Below are 19950 nucleotides of genomic sequence, written 5' to 3' on the forward strand. Positions count from 1 at the left end.
TTTAAGTTCCTATGAATGAGATGTTATTTATATAAACCTGGGATTTGCCTTTCAGCTGGAACTACAGTCAGAGCCTCTGTTATAGAAAGTGAATCAACACCTTCTGACCAATCAGAATCGAGAATTCTACAGCACTGTGGTATATCTCATTACTGTAGGACATGCAGTCAGGTTTGTATTACTGAAAACATTACGCGTATGAATAAATTAGTTTGTCTTTAACATTAGGAAACTTCTCCTTTCCGCTGTCTGCGCGTGGCCAGTTTGCTGTCTGAAATAGTCCATTCGTATTCACGTTCACGTTACTTCTAATCATAGCCTTTGCTGACTTACTGTCTCCAACCAAATGGGGGGGGGGGGGATGTTATGAAGAGGATTGTTGAATCTGGTGTCTTCTTGCTGTTCATTCACAGACAAGTTGCTGAAGTCAGCAGTGAAAACGAATCCGTGCGTGAGTGTTACCACACGTCACATGAACCGTGATGTGTATGAAAAGGACAGAGGATGCACATCACGAGCAGTAGGTCCTCAACCAGACGCATGGTTTCTCTTACAGTCAGGAGCTGGAAAAGCAGAAGCACCAAATCACGGGCTGTTGTTGTGTCTAAGTGACATCACTCGGATCAATTTAGGAGAGACTGAGTAGCCTAATGCAGAAGTCTCTGTCGTGGCGTGTTGTTTTCCAGATGTTTTTTTTTTTTTTTTTTTTTTTTTTTTAAATCCATAATAATTATAAAAGTACACTATGTGGTCAAAAGTATGTGGACACCTTTGTGACCATCGCACTCGTACGTGCTTGTTGAACATCTCATTCCACAAGGCTTTGCACTAGATTTTGGGGATTTGTGTCCGTTAGTGAGGTCAGGTACTGATGTTGGGGGAGGAGGTCTGGGGTGCAGGTGGCGTTCCAGTTCATCCAACACAGAGGTGTTCAGTTGGGGTTGAGGTCGAGTTCTTCCACTCCAACCTTAACACACCATGTCTTCATGGAACTCGCTTTGTGTACAGTACAGGAGCGTTGTGATGCTCGAACAGGTTTGGGGTCTGTTAGTTCCTGTGAAGGGAAACTGTAAAGCTACAGCGTACAAATTCATCCTATACAGTTGTGTGCTTCACAGTTTGGGGGAAGATGTGTGTAACGGAAAGGTGTCCACATAATTTTGGCCAGAAAGGATGTGGGGTTTTTTTTGTTGTTTTTTTAAAAAAATTTTTTTTACACCAGTTAATCACTGACAAGATGAATGAATTTGCTGCTTCAGCATCCAGTGATTAGTCAGAGCCCAGCAGTGCTCATGACTCTTCTCATGATCTCTCTCTGTCTCTCTCTGTCTCTCTCTCTCTCTCACACACACACACACACACACAAATTAAACTTTAACTCGATGTGATATTCACTGAGGTGCTTCAGATCAAGTGTAAACTGAATCATGTTTGAAAAAAATAAACCATATGGGCGTGTTTCTGTTTGTTTTCTGGGCGGAGCAGGTGGGAAAGAGCCAATCAGCGCGCCGGTGTGTTTGTTTGTGGGAGTAGTTTATGGTGAGCTTGTAAGTTCTGTGGCTTGAAGCTTTCATGTCGCGGTGCTGAACTGAGCGCTCTGACTTCACCTGCTGTGGGATTTCTTACAATTCACCCTACTTTTATTCTCACTGTACAACAGAGGAAGTTTCTCCCACGCACTCCGGCGATGGCGGAAGGGTCCTGAGCCTGAACAGACACCGGACTGCTTTTCTTCTCGACCTGTACCGGGGACGAGACGCCGGTTTTCCACAGGGCGCGCGTGCAGCGATTCTGAATGCGCGCGCGATGATTGAGGTGTCGATCCCCTCTATGCACCGGGAAGTGGACGAGGCAGGGAAGTCCCGGAAAGTGAGTAGTGGCTGTGCTCTAACTCGTGTCAAAGTGTCTTTTAAAAGTCTAATTAAAGAGAACCCTGCTGAAAAAAACCCCAGTAGAAACCCTCAGAGAATCTGTAATGGTTTTAATGGGAACCAATAGATTTAATGGTCCCTGTGGGGCTCTACTGGTAATTTGTTGCCTTCTATTGGTGGCGTGTTATGTCTAGTGGATACCATTAAGGACCAGTTATGGTGTTAATGGAATATAATTGGAATTGTATTTATTTTTATGGAAACCAATAGATTTAATGGTCCCTGTGGGGCTCTACTGGTAATTTGTTCCCTTCTGTTGGTGGCGTATTATGTCTAGTGGATACCATTAATTAAAGATAACCCTGTTGGGAAAAAAAAACAAAACAGAAACCCTCATAGAATTTGTAATAGTTTTAATGGTTTTATGGGAAGTGTATTGGTTTTAATGGAAAAATTAAGGACCAATAATGATACTGGTTTTAATGGTTTATAATGGTAGTTGTATTGGTTTTAATGGAAACCAATAGATTTAATGGTCCCTGTGGGTCTCTACTGGTAATTTGATCCTTTCTATTGGTGGCATCTTATGTCTAGTGTATACCATTAAGGACCAGTTATGGTAATGATAATGGTTTTAATCCTTAGCTGATGGGTTGTAATGGTATTTGTAGTGGAAACCATTAGAATTACTTTTATTGTTTTGTTTTCTTCAGCAGGGAATGAATCCTCGTGGAGATAAAGCAGAAAGCATCTGCTCCACTTGTGTCCTGCATACAAAAATTACCCATATACATAAATGTTTATAAATACAGGCTAATGCAGGATAAAGTGGTTACCGAAGATGAATGAATAGAAGGCGTATCAAGTGTTGTGCATCAAGCCCAAGCTCTAGTCCTTGGTGTTGTCCCGGTTGAGGGCCCGGATCTTTATAGAAATCTATATTTCATGAGAACACGAACAGCCAAGGATGTAAAGTAAAGTGCGACTTTAATCCACCTCTAATTCATCCATTAATCTGAATGAGTGAATGAACAAACTAGAACAGCGTGCTGCTTTAATAGTTCCTCCTTCTGTGCATTTTTCTGAATCAATTCTGACTCACAGGACACATACGCAGAGGTCACTAAACACTCTAACTCTACTAATTTGACACACACATAGTTCCTCTGGGCTTCACACCCAGGCACCTGTCCACCACGTTGCTGGGTCAGTGCCTTAACTCTCACCCAAAAGCCAACGAAAAAACATTTCCTTTGCTCTCCAGTACATGTTCAATCACACCAGCCAGGATATGAGGTGATCCTGATGGCATGATTTCTCATATGATGCAACTTGGCTTTTAATTGGTATTCCAACTCACACCGAGGCGTTTATTTTTTTTTCACGTCATGTTGGACGTGCCATGACACGCGCCATCTGATTCAGTAATACAGCTCAGCTCACAAGAAATCAGTAAAACACACTAGATTCTGGTGTATATGTGCCTAAGCATGTGTGTGTGTGTGTGTCATGCTTATCTCTCAGGATAAAAGTAGAATCCTGTACGAGCCAGCTGAATCACAGCATGCTGAAAGGTGTTGTTGTCACTCAAAGCCCAAATTCCATTCAACAAAAGCCATGCAGCGACTGCACACACTCAGCACTGTGGTGACGCGGAGGAACCGCCAGCTGCAAGCTCACCGTGTACTGTGTATGTCTTAGAATGTATTTGGTAAAAGGAATAAAACACACCCAGGTCTGCACTTTATAGGGAAATAATGGTGCCTTGCAGCCCGAAATGGAGCATTATTATTCTCCGAGCTGATGAAGTGAAAAGCCCGAGGCATTCTAGAGTTCACGGACTTCTCAAATCATGAACGTTTTTTTTTTTTTCCGAATTTGAGAAAGCCAGACATATCAGGCTGTGTGTAGCATAGATGGATTATTGATGGTGTGTTGTTGAGCACTCTGAGCTGGTATGTTGAACACATTGGCCTTGTGTGTAAGTGCCTGAGTGGACACGGGGGTCCTGTGTCTCAGGACTTCATCCTAGAGGAAGCACGCAACCATGCTGTCGGTGACAATGGCTGCTCTGTGTGTGTGTGTGAGAGAGAGTGTGTCAGTGAGACATGGAGGGAGGGAAGGAAACTGAGAAGCTGAATGGAGCTCTTTGCATGCAATACTTCTGACCCAAAACACACTGCAGGCTAGTGTGTACCCTCAAGGCTCTCTCTCCCCAGGGGTTGAGAGCAGCGTAGACCGCGATCTGCCCTTTCCATTACATTCAAAGGATTCGTCACTGTAGTAGTAAGGTTCTTTCTTAGCCTTAATAGGTTTGAGGTTGTCCACATCACAGCTGGCACGGATTTCTAGTAGTGCAATTCGCAAACATCGATAAACAGGAGCTAGACTTCAGAAGCGATTGAAACGTGATCATGTACGTTATCACACACTCACTCGTTACTTCTGTGAAGTTACACAGTGTTTTGTTTTTAAAAAAGCTCTATTCATCTATACGATATTTAATATTCCGTAAGAATTCATGTTTAAAAAAGCCTTACAGCAGTCGTCTATTTTTCTGATCAAGGAAAACGTGTTTGACACGAACACGCGTGTTGACGATATGCGTCATGCATTATCAAATCCTTCGTAGCTATTTTATTGTTGTGATTGCTGCATTTGCTCGAAACAGTTTCGAGTAAATGCTGAAACTGACCTCTTTAAATATCCTTACTATTTACTTTCTAGAATATTAGTATTATTATAAGGTGCCTTGTCTCTCTCTCTCTCTTTCTCTCTCACACACATACACACACACAAAATCATACATGTTACTATCGCCTTACTATCCTTGTGAGAAACTTCCACTAGTATAATTACTATTGCTGTGCTACATTTGAATCTAACCCTCACCTTAACCTCAGTGGCTCCTTTTACTTAAAAAAAAAAAATTCCTTGTGGCTGGGGACCAATCAAATGTCAAATTGGGTGGCTGTGGGTGGCTGTGGGTGATGTTTATCTCTCAGGCTAAAAGTAGAATCCTATACAAGCCAGCTGAATCACAGCATGCTGAAAGGTGTTGCTGTCACTCAAAGCCCAAATTCCATTCACCGAAAGCCATGCAGCAACTGCATACACTCAGCACTGTGGTGATGCTGAAGAACCGCCAGCTGCAAGCTCACCGTGTACTGACCGAGTACTGACCGAAACATTATATGTTTGTCTGTGTGCTATAGGCATACTGTTTGCGTCTACTTTACTTTCAGCTTATTCACCTCAAAGGAGGAATTTAGCTGAAGCAGCTGTCTTTTGTCACTGATTCACTTGGGATCACGATTGGGTAATACCAAAATTTGTCAGTGTAGTCCACTCTGAAGTGAAAAACGAGACTTTGAGTGGAGAATCGTGGAGAACAGTGCCCATTTATGGGGTCGTTACAAACAGGGACCTGTTAAATTACTGTTAAAGGGCTCAGTCCATGAACGCTTTCCAACCGAGATTCTCCAACAGAGTCGTATTAGTCTGAAGCAAAAACGTTACATTAAATGGAAGTAAATTGTGGGAGAAATAAATTCCAGTCAGTGTTTTTAGCTCGTATTCCTCCTTTTTTAATATATATAGGATGTGTTCTACAGCAAGATTATGCAGCAGCAGTTTTTAAAACCCATTATACAAAAGAGTGTTTATTTAGCCAAGTGTTTAAACAGTGTCACTGAATGCTCAAATCTGATTGGTAAGAAGGTATTGATTCATTTCCTGTAACAGCAGCTCTGACTGTTGTTTAGCTTTAAGGCAAATCACATGTTTATATTAATGATACTTAATTAATAATTACTTAATAATCACTTAATTAATAAGCTTTCATATTTTAAGTCATATTTAAAGTTATATTCATGAAAATTGTATCATTGATGATGTCGTTTCAGTGGAACTGTTGCTAGAATTTGATTGTTACATGGCAGATGAGCGGAGTGATACACACAGTGAAATGTCCCGGGGCGCAGTGATACACACAGTGAAATGTCCCGGGTGGAGTGATACACACAGTGAAATGTCCCGGGGCGGAGTGCTACACACAGTGAAATGTCCGGGGGCGGAGTGATACACACAGTGAAATGTCCCGGGTGGAGTGATACACACAGTGAAATGTCCGGGGGCGGAGTGATACACACAGTGAAATGTCCCGGGGCGGAGTGCTACACACAGTGAAATGTCCGGGGGCGGAGTGCTACACACAGTGAAATGTCCTGGGGCGGAGTGATACACACAGTGAAATGTCCGGGGGCGCAGTGATACACACAGTGAAATGTCCAGGGGCGGAGTGATGCAACAGTGAAATGTCCGGGGGCGGAGTGATAGACACAGTGAAATGTCCAGGGGCGGAGTGATACACACAGTGAAATGTCCGGGGGCGCAGTGCTGCACACAGTGAAATGTCCAGGGGCGGAGTGATACACACAGTGAAATGTCCGGAGGCGCAGTGCTGCACACAGTGAAATGTCCAGGGGCGGAGTGATACACACAGTGAAATGTCCGGGGGCGCAGTGCTGCACACAGTGAAATGTCCAGGGGCGGAGTGATGCACACAGTGAAATGTCCGGGGGCGCAGTGCTGCACACAGTGAAATGTCCAGGGGTGGTTATGGGAAATATAAATACTCTCAGAATGCTGCTCGACCAATCAAATTAGTGGATCCGAACTACCTGTTGTATATGTAAGGGATAATCCACGGTTAGGTGTGCGTTACATGATTTTAATGCGTGACGCACACCTAGCCGAGGATTATCCCGCTTATACCATAGCCACTGGCCAGCATTGACGAGTTAAAGCTGTCATTGATGTTTGCAGTGCAAAATTTGACTTTGATAAAGTAGTGCGATAAGATTACATTTATTTGAATGAATTATAAGAAATAGTTATTAGAGACAGAGAGAAAGACAGAGAGGTGTGTGTGTGTGTGTGAGTGAATGACCTGCATCTGTGCCGCATCTCTACTAATAATGTTGCTGAACTACTGTATGTTACTGTAACTGTATGCTCCTACAGTATAGCTACAATTGTTTATAGGCAGCTCATTCGTTTAGCAAGGTGATTAAACTGACTGGAACTACTTGTGCATTCAGCAGTTTGAACACACACTTTCCAGCCAGTCAGAATCGAGTATTCAGACAGACCAAGGTATAAAGGAACATAATCAACTTCAGGGTGATAAGAGTAACTTGACCTCGCATGCCGTCTGCACGCCTGGTCATTTTTTTAAATTCTTGAATTAATAATATGTAACTAAACAATTGAACAAATCCAATGTTAATGTATGTGCTGCTGCATTTTCTTTCTTTTTAAATTGCTTTTTAAATGTGTTTATTTTTGAGCACAGAAATCTAGTGTGAAACAGATTTCAGGATTTGGCTCCAAAAGACCACGTTGCTATAAGCTGAAGGGCAACTTCAGCCTGGTGTTGATGAGAGTCATGCTGTCATTTCTCACATTCCTGCTGAGTCTCCCGAGCAAACGGAGTTACACAGACCCTCCTCTAAGACTAACTTACTTAACTAATGAAGTCGACAGAACCCACGGCTCATCATGTGGAACATTTACACTGGAGTTTGGGAGTCCGTGTGCACTTTATTTTATTTGCAAACCGAGCTGAAATCTCACAAGGAGTTGCCATTTCTTACTTGCTGAGAAGATTTTTTTGTGCGTGAGTCATTGCCCCCTCTGGCCCTTAGGACCCAGTGTTGCATCACTCCGGTAGATTTCACCCTGACTTGTCAAAGCATGCTTGATTAGGCTTCTCTTACATTCTCGTTCTCTCAACAAGGAACAAGACCAAGACCAAGACCTGTCCTCCGTTAGAGGTGAGGCAGATGAGAAGTGAAACTTTTTTGCTCAGAGTGAGAACAGATATGAAGTGGAAGTGAGTAACTACTAGTTCCGGTATTGTTAGGGAAAATGGGAAACTTCAAGGACGTGAAATCCTCAGCTGAAGTTTATCGGAACACAAAAAAGTTTCCCTGATAATGGCAAAGAGTATAATCGTTATACAGATTGCGTGTCTAACGTCCCTGTTAGAACCCGACATTGTCACTGTTGCTCAAATTGTTTGAACATGTCCGAGTGCTGACTGGCGCGGGAGTGCCAAGCAAACTAACAGCTTTTTCAAGCATTGTCTAGTTATCATCAACATTAACAGTACTTGTAATGTGTAAGATTTAACACTCTGTTGTAGGTGTAGTTAACAATTTTTATTTATTTATTTATTTATTTAAAGAAAAGCAAAAGCTGTGTTTTTGACCATTTCTTTTTGGGTAAACCTTTTTCAGCGGCATCTCTAATGCATTGTAATATTACATTGGTGGCCACAAAAAGATTCATCATAAGTCACCCATGGATGGGATGTGAGATAAAGTGAGTGGGCAAGTGCCGGAGAGTCTGGAGGTGAGAGTTCAGGAACCAAAAGAGGAATAAACAGCTGGTTTACTTTAAACAGCAGCATTTCTCTTTTATGGCAGGAGTGGGGGCCACCTGGCTTCATTTGCATGGGAAACAACAATTTCAGTGCTATATACTGTGGGGTAGTGGGGATATTAAGGGTTCATTCTGACTCATTCTGAACCCAGAGTGCTGCTCTTTATTGTAAGAAAGACTTGCGGTTTTTCCATCAAGTTAGGAGCGTTCGTCCTTTTTTCTTAAAACATATAGGAAACTGATGTTAACTATATACTTATTTAATGATGACAAGAGTCAATCACATTGAAAGATTTTATTTGATTCTCCATTTACCTTGGCAGAAAACGGTTCCCTGGTGGACTAGTGGCTAGAATGAGGCACTCTTACTGGTCAGGGAAACCAATCCCAACCTATGGAGGGTTGCATGAGCCAGTGCACTCTCCGTGCCGGACCCAAGCCCGGAAAATGGCGAGGGTTATGGAAAAATATTACTGATGTAATAACTCCAAGGGGAGGCAGGGCTTCCAGAGATGTTGGTTCATACTGGAGACTTGAAAACATCTACACAACTCGATCAATCCAGATTCATATGTCAATTGGCTCATCTGCTGTTTTTATTATTATGAAAAATGAGGCACCTTCTCAAAAAGCATCTGATAGTCATTTAAATATCGAATTTTCTCTCTCACCCTAAAGGAGTGAGCGGCGAGGGCGTGCCGCACAGTTGAAGTACCTCAGCACTGTAGTAAAACATGTTCAGACAGTTTGGTGAAATGGTAAATGGTCTGCACTGACATAGCACTTTTTTAACCTTAGCAGTTCTACAAAGCGCTTTACGCTGTTTCTCATTCTCTCTCACACACACCAATGGTAGCAGAGCTGCCATGCAAGGCGCTAGCTTGCCCTCGGGAGCAACTTGGGGTTCAGTGTCTTGCCCAAGGACACTTCGGCACGTGGAGTCATGTGGGCCGGGAATCGAACCACCAACCCTACGACTAGTGGACAACCCGCTCTACCACCTGAACCACAGCCACCTGAGCAACAGCTTTATAATGTTCCAGTTTGTGATTACTAAACAAAAATGTAAATCAATCTCAGAATAAAAATTCAGTGACCTTTTGACGCCATGATTTTACACAACATCCGTTGGCTGTTGCTCAGTCATAAAACCTTCTTCAACATTTACTCAGGTGTGAAATGGTTCATCATAATATCCGTGCTTCCTGCTTGCACGTATTTTCCCCAGACTCTGCACTTTACTGAGATTGACTTGTTTTATTTTGGAGTAAAGGTACAGACTTTTTATTTAAAACCCACTCTCGTCCACTTAGAAAATAATTCGGTCCAATCCCACCCTCTCTGCTAGTTATTATTTGCTGCTGAGGATGGCCCTGCATAAACAGCGTAAACGTTTGCTTTGAGGCTGCTGTGGATGGTCCACCACGTATACCCTAATAATGATTGTGGATGTTCTCATTTGGACAGTCTAATGATTCCACGTTCTATAAACTATGCTCAAGTCAGCTTCATTCATTACACAGTGAATAACTTCACCTGGAGATTGTAGTCTTAAAGCTAAAACTGTACTGAACTCAACAATGACCCATATAATGAAGATCTTTCCTTGAAGCACTATCCATGTGATCACTATCGCCATGCGATCACCTTGTTGCGTCCAATACACTCCCGTGTTAATGAACATTGCCTTTATTTGTCCCATGAGCTTTATATCTTTTATAGCCAAGTCCCAATGCACAACTTTATTTGGATTGATTTGTTTGGATAGAGTGTATGTGCAATGCAAACTGGGCCACAGGTCATAACTGGGCTAGTCACAGCCTCTATCTTCTTTGACTTTAGGATCACTACAGCTTTTTAGACACAGTTTTCAAATGTTCAGATGTATTTTCTGTTCAACTTGATTAAGACTCCATTTGTCTGTGCCCATTATTAATGCACTAACGTTAGAAAGTAATCCAGAACACTTTTGCTTTTGTCTGGTGACTTCTCCTTTTTTTTTTTTCCAGTGTTACCAGAATAGCTCACACTTCTTGTAATACTCCTGAAACAGAACACTGGCCCAGAAAAAAAAGCACATTTAGCTCCTTCTCTTTATCTCGTATACAATAGGGAAAGATGCGTCAGAGCTAAGCAGCCTGTGTCACTGAAATGCAATGACGAGCCCTGATCTCTATTGACTTACTGGTTTTGCTGAATAGCTAGCTGCCACATCATCCTAACATTCCTACGACATGAATAAGAAAGAGAAAACAAGAGGAGACATTAGCACACTGGACAGTGATGTCTTATATTTATCATGTGCAAAAACTAGTTGGGTGTACAGTATGTATAGATCTAGAGATCCATGTGGTCATAACCAAGTCAGTTCACTAGAGGGCACTGTTTGGAATTCCCTCGGAAAGGATTGTTGTAGCTCGTGTCTGAATTGTAGTCTCTGCGTTTCACAGCTCTTCAGGTTGGAGATTTTGTTCAACGGGAGGAAGCACTTTGTTCTGCGGCGGCAGAGTGATTTCCACACGTTGCACCGGAAGCTCAAGAAGATCCTACAGCCGCCTCCTGAATTCCCCAGCAAGAGGACCCAGCTGCGTGCTAAACCGCAGGAGCAGAGACGGCAGGAGCTGGAGGACTACATACAGGTAGGGTAGAGCAGGAGCTCACACACCCACCTCCTCCATAAGCTGCCTGTACGATATAGTGGCATAGTCGTAGTTGTAATGTTACAGTAACGATTGCTGCTTGCAGGTGATCCTGTATGAGAACGAAGTGGTCCCTCAGGAGCTGCTGGATTTCCTGCAGGTGAAACACTTCCACACGGCAAACAAGATCTGCGGTTTTCGGTATGTACTACACCTGCGTAGTAACGTTCTCGTGCTGCGTGTAGCTGCACGACAGTTCCGCACAGATTTTCGTCCTCACCATGAAAAAAGGGACATTTAAAAATATTTACTCGTTTACACTGCACTGCATTTAACAAACGGTTCAGACCAGCAACATCCATAATGCGAAAAATGTCACGTCCATAACACCATTATTCCTAAAACAAGAAGTATTTTCAAATTCATACTTTTGTTTTGTGCTCATCCAAGTCTCTTTCATATTATAGATAGCTTTCAGAACTATACTACTGTAGTGTAGTCTCTGATGTCACAACCATAACACTGATCAATTGGCATGTATTAGAAACATGTAAATCCGTGCATGAGTTTTTAAGCTTAGTCTACATTGTCCTCAAGAGGTTAAATGACTATATATGCAGAGTGACTCACTGACCCTAAGCTTGTCTCTGCTGTGAGTCGTTTTGTTAGCTGGTTAATTACATTTGTAGGTCCACACGTAACCATTTATAATGCTGGACAACTGACGCACTCTGTACTAACTGATGTGTAATGATTATTATAACATTAAATCATTTTTATAATAAAGTGTAATAACATTTTTGCGATTATTATTGTTTTAGTGATGAACAGCAGAAGGACACACAAGAACAGGGGAAAAGGTAAGAATCTTCCGGAGTCCTGTTTATAAAAAATGCAGGGGAAGGTTTTTTTTTTGTCGTTGTTTTTTTTTTTATTTTAATCACTTATACTGACGCAAAGGGCTAGGTGCAGAATTTGATATATAGGAACACGTAGTGAAAATGAGTTAAAAAAAAAGCAACAGAGAAACAAATTCCCTACTACGTACATTAAATTATTTATTCCATTTAGTCACTTTACTGTCCAATGATCAGAAAACAAAGTAGGTGTTTGGCACTAATATTTTAAATTAACGAAGCTCAGTTAAAACCAGAATAAAATCCCATTAATGAAGACATGTTTGAGTTTTTCTTTCATTGTATAATGTAAAAAAAAAAATCGGACAAGCAAAAGTGTTTTGTTTTATTGCCAAATTGTTGTTGAGGTTGTTGTTGAGTTGCAAAGCTTGCAGAAACATAAAATATATAATTGTTTAAACCAATAGTAGAACAATTTATAATGTGTGTACATGTAAGATTATTTAAAGTATTGCACAAATACCTCTTAAAGAGAGAAACCAAATAAATCAGCTGCTTGGAGTCTGTACATTATTAACACGCATATTTGCCTGTAATTTGGGGTGGGGGGGGTGGGAGCAGTTTTGCTTTGGTTCTGGTAAAGATGAGGATCGGGGGAAAAATGTGTTTGTCAGGAAACTGAAACTTGTTGATGAGCTTAGATTCAGATTTTGGGGAAGACAACATGGAAATATTGAACAGATTAAGTTTAATCTTAGCATTCTGTCCTGGTTATATTAGTCTCTAAAGCAGGAGAAAAAATTTTGGAATCCTCACACTTAGAGGATGTTCACCCAGCTTCGTAGCAAATAAATGATTAGGGCTGCAACTAATGATTATTTTCATAATCGATTAGTTGGCTGATTATTTTTTCGATTAATCGGATGGGGGCAAACTTTCCATACCATTTTTTTATACCATTCGTTTATTTAAAATAAAATCTACAAACTGAGTGTTACAAACATAAACTTCCGACTAAAACTTTGCACAACTGTTTGTCCAATTATATAAGACTGAAAAGAACCCAATACACACACACACACACACACACACACACACACACACACACACACACACCAGAATATATATTATTCATTTAGGACAGTAGTTTAATTCTGTGCTTTTTGTGCATCCATAAAAAGATAATGCATAAATACTCATATATAAGTTTATATTATATAATAGTATTTATTCATTATTTTTTATGGATGCACAAAAAGCACTGATAATTAAACTACAGTCCTGAATGAATAATAAAAACTCACTTTCACTGCACCTTGTGGTTTCTGTTACTCACTTCCTTTAAGCATATTGTGTTGGATATAAACATAAGTTTATGGTCGCGCCTCAGTGTCGTGTTTCCCTGCTACACAAGATCCACTTTTAAAGTTTGATCTTCTCCACGGTGTTTAATATAAAATGCACCCCTGCCTTAAAGCACTTGGAGGTCACACACTTTCTTCCTCTGTCACTTGATGATTTTGCCTGCATCTGATGGTGACTGGGGTCATGTTGGGAATAAAAGGTAACGTTGACATAAATTGTAAACTGAAAAAAGTCATTGCCGGTGACTCTGGGTATCTGCTAAAGCTAGCGGCGTCACATTACATGCATATGACGTCATGTGCCGCTGACTAGGAAGCGGCTTATACTTCCGGTTAGTAAAAAAAACGCTCGTGTTATATTTGAGAGGATATTATCTTTATAAAATTCATACACTAGACGGTAGAGTAGACAGTGCATAGTATGAGTGTATAGTACGTCATTTAGGACAAAACTTTAGTATTTACTCTCTGAAGCGTGTTTTCAGAAGAGAAGTAACGTAGGGAGTAAATGTACTGCGTGCAGACCAAATAATCGATAATGAGATTCATTGACAACGATTTTCATACTCGATTATTAGCGATTTTATCGATTAGTTTTTGCAGCTCTAAATATGACCCAAAACAATTTTTGTTTAATAGCTGAACATTCTGACTTCCTGAAACATACCTAAATCAAATTATATTATTTTAATTAATGGCCTATTTTTCCCAGATCAAGTAGAAGTAGTAGTTCAGGAAATAATTATAGTATATATAATAATTATTGAATCACATTGTAATTTGCATTTCTAAAACAAATACCGGCACAAGTCTAAAAATGCAAATTAGTTTGCAGTTAAAAGAGAGTGCTTACAGAACTTAACGAGCTGTTGGATTTGGCTAATTGAAAGGAAACACAGCTCCAACAAGAGAGTTGTCAATTGAAACAATGGAAAGGATTACAAAACTCCTTCAAGAAGGAAATCCGACACCGAGTGTAGCCAAAGATGTCGGTTGTTTCCAGTCAGCTGTGTCTAATATTTGTTGCAAGTATAAACAAAGGAAAAGGAAAACATACGGGTCGACCAAGGAAAACGTCAAAGTGTCAGGATAGAAGATATGCCTTGAAAATGGAAAATGCACAACAAAACAAATGAGAAACAAGTGGACTGAAACAGGAGTCAGTGTTTGAGACAGAACTGTAAGATATAGGCTGAGTGAAATTTGGTTTGCGTATAGAAAAGCCAAAGGAAAACCAGCACTAACAACTAAACAGAAGAAAACAAGGTTACAGTGGACTAAAGAGAAGCGATCATGGAGTGTGGAGGATCGGATGAAAGTGATATTCAGTGATGAATCACGAATCTGCATTGGCCAGTGAGATGCTGCTGGAACTTTTGTCTGGTGCCGTTCTAATGAAACCTATAAAGACGACTGCTTGAAGAAAACAACTAAATTTCCACTCATTTATGATATGGGGTTGCAGTCAGGTAAAGGACCAGGGGAGACCTCAACAGTCAATGCACAGGTGTACACTGAAATTTTGGACACTTTTCTCATTCCTTCGATAGAAGATACATTTGGTGATGAAGCCATTTTTCAGGATGATAATGCATCTCACCACAGAGAAAAGAGTGTTAAAGCTTTTCTTCAAGAAAGGCAGATCGACTCAGTGACCTGGCCAGTAAACAGTCTGGATCTCAATCCCACTGAACATTTATTGTGGATTTAAAAAATTTTTTTATTTAAAATCGGTCCATAACTAGGCTCCATCCTGCAAAGCTGATCTTTCAACCACTATTTGAGAAAGTTGGAACCAGCTTGATGGAGATTTATTTGTGATTGTGATTTTCTTCTTCTTGTTGATGATTCCATAATTGTTTTCCTGAACATTGAGTCATTCCATAATATTGTCCTCTATTTGATCTGGAAAAAGAAATATGCCATACATTAAAATAATAAAATGTAATATGTTTGAAAATGTTCAGCTATTAAACAAAAATTGTTTTGCGTTATATTTGTTTGCTCTGTGATTTGCTACGAAGTAAAAGAAAAAGTAAAGAAGCTGGGTGAACATCCACTTTTTTGCCAGGGGTTGTACACATTAATTGGTTGGGCATTTTCAGAACAGACTGCTTCTTTCTCTCGTGTCTATTAAGTGAAATACTTGTAAATTGTTAAGCATTGTACGATTTCCACCAGTAACCAAGGACCTCTGCGTACTTTACACATTTAAACGCTTGGCATTTCATTTTATCGTCCTTAAGTACAGTTTGGTAAATTGTTAAATGATATTAAGCAGCAGTGTACAATTTGTCTTACTCGTGTATTTAATCTCTTCTAGCTGTGAGCTGCTGCATCAGAGAGTGGTGGGTTTCTCACGTGACCCCTATCTCTTTGCTTCAAAGTCAGGTAATGCATGCATTATTATAATCACCATATAATCTTACTTGGCATCGTGTATAAGAGCCAGTGTTGCCTGGTATGTACAGTGGGGGAAATAAGTATTGAACGCGTCAACATTTATTTCAGTAAATATATTTCCAATGAGGCTATTCACATGAAATTTTCACCAGACTTCAGTATTAATACAAGAAATCCAGAAATATAAAGAATTCACAACATTAAAGTCAATAAATAAAGTTATGTGTAATAAAGTGGAATGACACAGGAAAAAAGTATTGAACACACTAACTGTAATGTATTTAATACTTAGTGATGCTGCCCTCGAGGACCTTTTGGCATGGTATATGCAGTGCAGTTTAAACTGAATGCTCCCTCTGAGTGCTGTTATGTATTAACTGCTATATGGAGACACAACAGTATGTTTTACAGACAAAACATTGCCTAGAGCACGGTGACACAAATATGTGAACTTTACAATGTGGATGTTGATACAACTGCCATTTTTATCTTGCATTGTGAAATATTTCAAGAGTACACAGGATATCGGTCAGTACTCGGATAATCTTTTATACATGTTGGCCCTTATTTCTCACTGTTGAGTAGAAACGAATACAATCCTACTTCTCACTTATGACATAAAAACAGGCAGTGATTTGAACTTGACTAATGAGCAGGCTCGGGAAGTGACGGAGAACGTGTAACGGCCTTAGGATACAAAAATCAGGATATCAGGATACAAAAAACTGGCAACTGTAATCCGTGACAGTCACGGTTGTCAACAAACAAAGTAATCAAAATAGGAATACTATCAGGATTCAATTTTTTTCATTTAAAACCAAAGAAATTAATCTTTTGATATAGCACAATATAGACAGCTGCTGGATTAGAGTTCTGGTTCTCTCTTGCCAGTCGTGGCTGACATGAGGAACCTCCTGGTGCATGTGCAAATAAATTTTGCGTAGAAATGAACACAAATTGTTCTCTGAAATGTTTGTGTTAGGGTGACCATAGGTCCTCTTTTTCAGACCTTAAAAAAAAGCGTCCGGGCGGGATTTCTAAATTTGAGAAAATGTCTAGGAGTCTCAGCGAACGAGCAAAGGTGAAGCGTTGTCATGTACAGCATCCAACAGTTGCTTGATAATAGCAGCAAATGACCACTGTCCTGAGTCGAAACATTGCCCATGACCATATAAGGTCATTTTTAATTTAATGTTATCACATCGCTTCGTATTACATGGCCATTCAAATGTGTAAATGGTGGCCGAAGGTTCACTCGTGGCATCTGATATTTTATTTTAATCCATGGACATTCAAAAGAATGTAGGAATTTATATATGTTTATGTGATGCCAACAGTGTGTCTTTTTCAGTGTATTAAAATCTGCATTCATAATGACACTGGTTTGAAGGCTATTAAGACAAAAAAAAAAAAATCTGGTTTTCTCTTTTTGGAAAACCAGAATATGGTCACCCTAACATTTGTTACCTGCATCAGGGACAGTGATCTTTCATTAATTAATGAATTAATTAATTTTCTTAAAACAAATCCAAACATTGAACATGGTTGTTAAGCTCTAAAATAAACTCTAAATAAAACTATTTCCGATCATATTGCTTTTCTCTTGACTTCATTTACATAAGTGACCTTGAAGAAATCCAAAACTAATCAGATTACATCACTTTCATATTGTGATACTTGGATTACATTACTGATGACATTTATAACTGTAACGGATTGCATTTTTAAAGTAACCCTCCCGACCCTGCTAATGAATCAACTCGAGCTGCATGGACGCAAGATCCTGTCCACATGAGGCGTAAAGGATACAGCGCACCACTTTACCCTAGATTTACACTAGAGAGCAACCAAGAAGCAGGCGACAATCGCAACAAGTATCGTATGAATCGAGATTTTCTCAATTCTGTGCAAATCAGGTATGACCTAATAAAGCAATAAATCCAAATTTGGCTTGAATGATTCTTTGGACCAATTCTATGATTCATGTGGTCTGATGTTTCTTCAGTTCCCCCATACAACTTTAGTTCCTACCTGCAATTAGTTCCTGTTTGACGCGCAATAACCTTGCCTCTGTACACCACCACAATGGATTTGAAATGAAGCGAGCAAGATGTGATCGAAGTGAAGACTTTCAGCTTTAATTCAAGGGGTTGAACAAAAATATTGCTTTAATTGTTTAGGAATTGCAGCCATTTTTTTTTAAATAGTCCCTCCATTCCAAATACTTATGGACCCGACTGTAGCTACAGGGTGTCCCAAAAATCTCCATACATAGGGGTAGTTAACACTTTATTCTTTATTAGCAAAATGTTACTTTATTTACAAAACATCCTCTGCATGATTGTAATTTCTTTGTAAACACACATGGAGTGGTTTCTCCCAACTTTGGCGACAGTGTCGTGTGTGAGGTGCTCTTCACGTTTCCCGTTAAAGTCCATCGCAACCTTGCGACAACTTCCCGACCCAGCCACGAGAACGATTTCAATACGTTGTTCTTTTATTTGGAAAACATTTTGCTGCAAAGTGTTAATTTCCCCTACTTATGAAGTTAGCTTACTTTATTTATCTGCCAGTCAAGCTAGCATGAAGCTTCACATGTAACGTAGATCAGAGAGCCAATTTTCACACTGATTAATGGTTTAATTTGTGTTTAAATTATCTTTGGAAGCTATATATAGTTACTTCTAATTGCAACTAATAAAATGCTGCACAGTGCCCGCTCACAGGCGACAACAGGGAGGCCTTTTCTATCCTGAGTAAATAAATACTTATTTCATATAAACATAGCGCCCGTCGGAAAGCACAAATCTCTGCATCCTGGTCAGAGCTTAATGGCGCCTGTCAGTCTACAGAGGAACTAATAAAGATCCACATCTGTCCCCTCATTCCCTCATGCACAATTGTGATTATTAGCATATTTTTACTATTTTATCGTTACTTGTTGTAATTATTGATGATTTAGATTCTTTAACTGCAAAACAAGAATTACACCAGACATGAATTTGATCGTACATATTAGCCAAATGCTAAATTGATGAATATTAGAATGTACAGTACATTTGAACATACCGCATACACCTTTATTGAATATTGTGTGGTTTCTGTGATTATTATTTAATTAGAGTACTGTTGAGGATGAATCCAGTTAAAAAAAACTCATTTATATATTATAACACATTTTCATAAATGTTTTTCTATCTGTTCCTGCAGATCTACCAGATGTGGTTGTAGCTGGTGTCCTGCAAGGCTTCTTCCCCAAAGAGAATAAGATGGGCTTTAGGACATGCTCCAAGCCCAGCATTAAGCATGTTCCCAGACTTCCTTCTATCCCCTCCATCGTCATAGACAGAGGCAGCCTGAGCTCATTGCCAGAAGCACAGACAACCTGAGACACAGTAGGGGTACTCTTTTCCAACACTGACCAGGTTTCCTGCTTTTGGGACCTTGCCTCAGAAGGGCTGGTGGAAATGGCGCTTTTATCATTCAGATAAAACACCCTCAGCATTGATACGACTTTCGTTAGCCTCATCTCTGTAAAGCAGGAAGAGGAAAGCCAATACTGTTGACATATTCTGCGAGGTTTGGAACTTGGAGTGTTTTGAGGTTTGGTATCTCTCGCTCATACACTTTCAGTAGCCTGGGAGCACTGGGTGCAAGGCTGGAATACACCCCCGGATGAGGTTGTACAAACATTCACACTTTTACTTTAGCCAGTCCAACTACCTGCATGTTTTTGTAAGGCTAAAAGAAACTGGAGAACCCAGAGGAAACCGACACAGACGCTGGGAGAACATGGACATGAACCCAACTGTACCACCGTGACGCCATGCATCGAAAAACCTACTACACTGGATTTGATTTATGATTAACTTAACATTCATGATGTAACTCATGTAAATTTATCTTCATGTTCTTTAAAGTTTGACAAAGTGAAATGTGAAACCTGAGCTTGGCTCACAACAGTAAATATATAATTTATATCACAGACACACTGTTCATGTGAATTTGACCAGAGTTGATTATTCTGGGTATTTGAAGTACATTTTACAAATGGTATTGCTAGAAATAAAAATAAAAAAAAGATGGCCTGGATTAATAGAATTAAGTAGTGAACAGAACAGGAGGGTAAGAGAACGTCTCTGTTGTATCTACGGCACAGACTTGGAGAAGTTACAAGACTAACAGCCGAGTCTATGAATGTTGATTTATTTGAGATTATTTTGAGATTTCACTCCTAGTCTGGGTGTGCTAATTTTAATAAGTCAGTACTCTGCTAATCCATAAAATCCACTGGCTACACTTATAATTAAACCCATGTGGGTGGGTGTGTATATAATATATATTTCCTAAAAGAAGCCACGAGTGTGTG

At 40.0% G+C, this 19950-nt stretch overlaps 1 protein-coding gene across 1 annotated transcript; it reads left to right on the forward strand.

The window, feature by feature from the left end:
• Positions 1 to 361: 361 nt before the first annotated feature.
• On the forward strand, positions 362 to 19910 carry snx22 (sorting nexin 22). The gene is made up of 7 exons (XM_053641534.1): positions 362 to 520; positions 1661 to 1869; positions 10769 to 10957; positions 11064 to 11158; positions 11779 to 11817; positions 15502 to 15569; positions 18792 to 19910. Exons 1-7 carry the CDS (start codon positions 505 to 507, stop codon positions 18968 to 18970), a joined length of 795 nt encoding a protein of 264 aa, XP_053497509.1. The 5' UTR covers positions 362 to 504; the 3' UTR covers positions 18971 to 19910.
• The last annotated feature ends 40 nt before the right edge of the window (positions 19911 to 19950 follow it).

This window comes from Ictalurus furcatus, chromosome 14 (assembly GCF_023375685.1).
Source record: "Ictalurus furcatus strain D&B chromosome 14, Billie_1.0, whole genome shotgun sequence".
NCBI lineage: Eukaryota > Metazoa > Chordata > Actinopteri > Siluriformes > Ictaluridae > Ictalurus > Ictalurus furcatus.

Coding starts and splice junctions, on each gene's coding strand:
- snx22 (XM_053641534.1), top strand. Junction 1,870..10,768: donor AGGCAGGGAAGTCCCGGAAA/GTGAGTAGTGGC, acceptor TGCGTTTCACAG/CTCTTCAGGTTGGAGATTTT. Junction 15,570..18,791: donor TCTCTTTGCTTCAAAGTCAG/GTAATGCATGCA, acceptor CTGTTCCTGCAG/ATCTACCAGATGTGGTTGTA.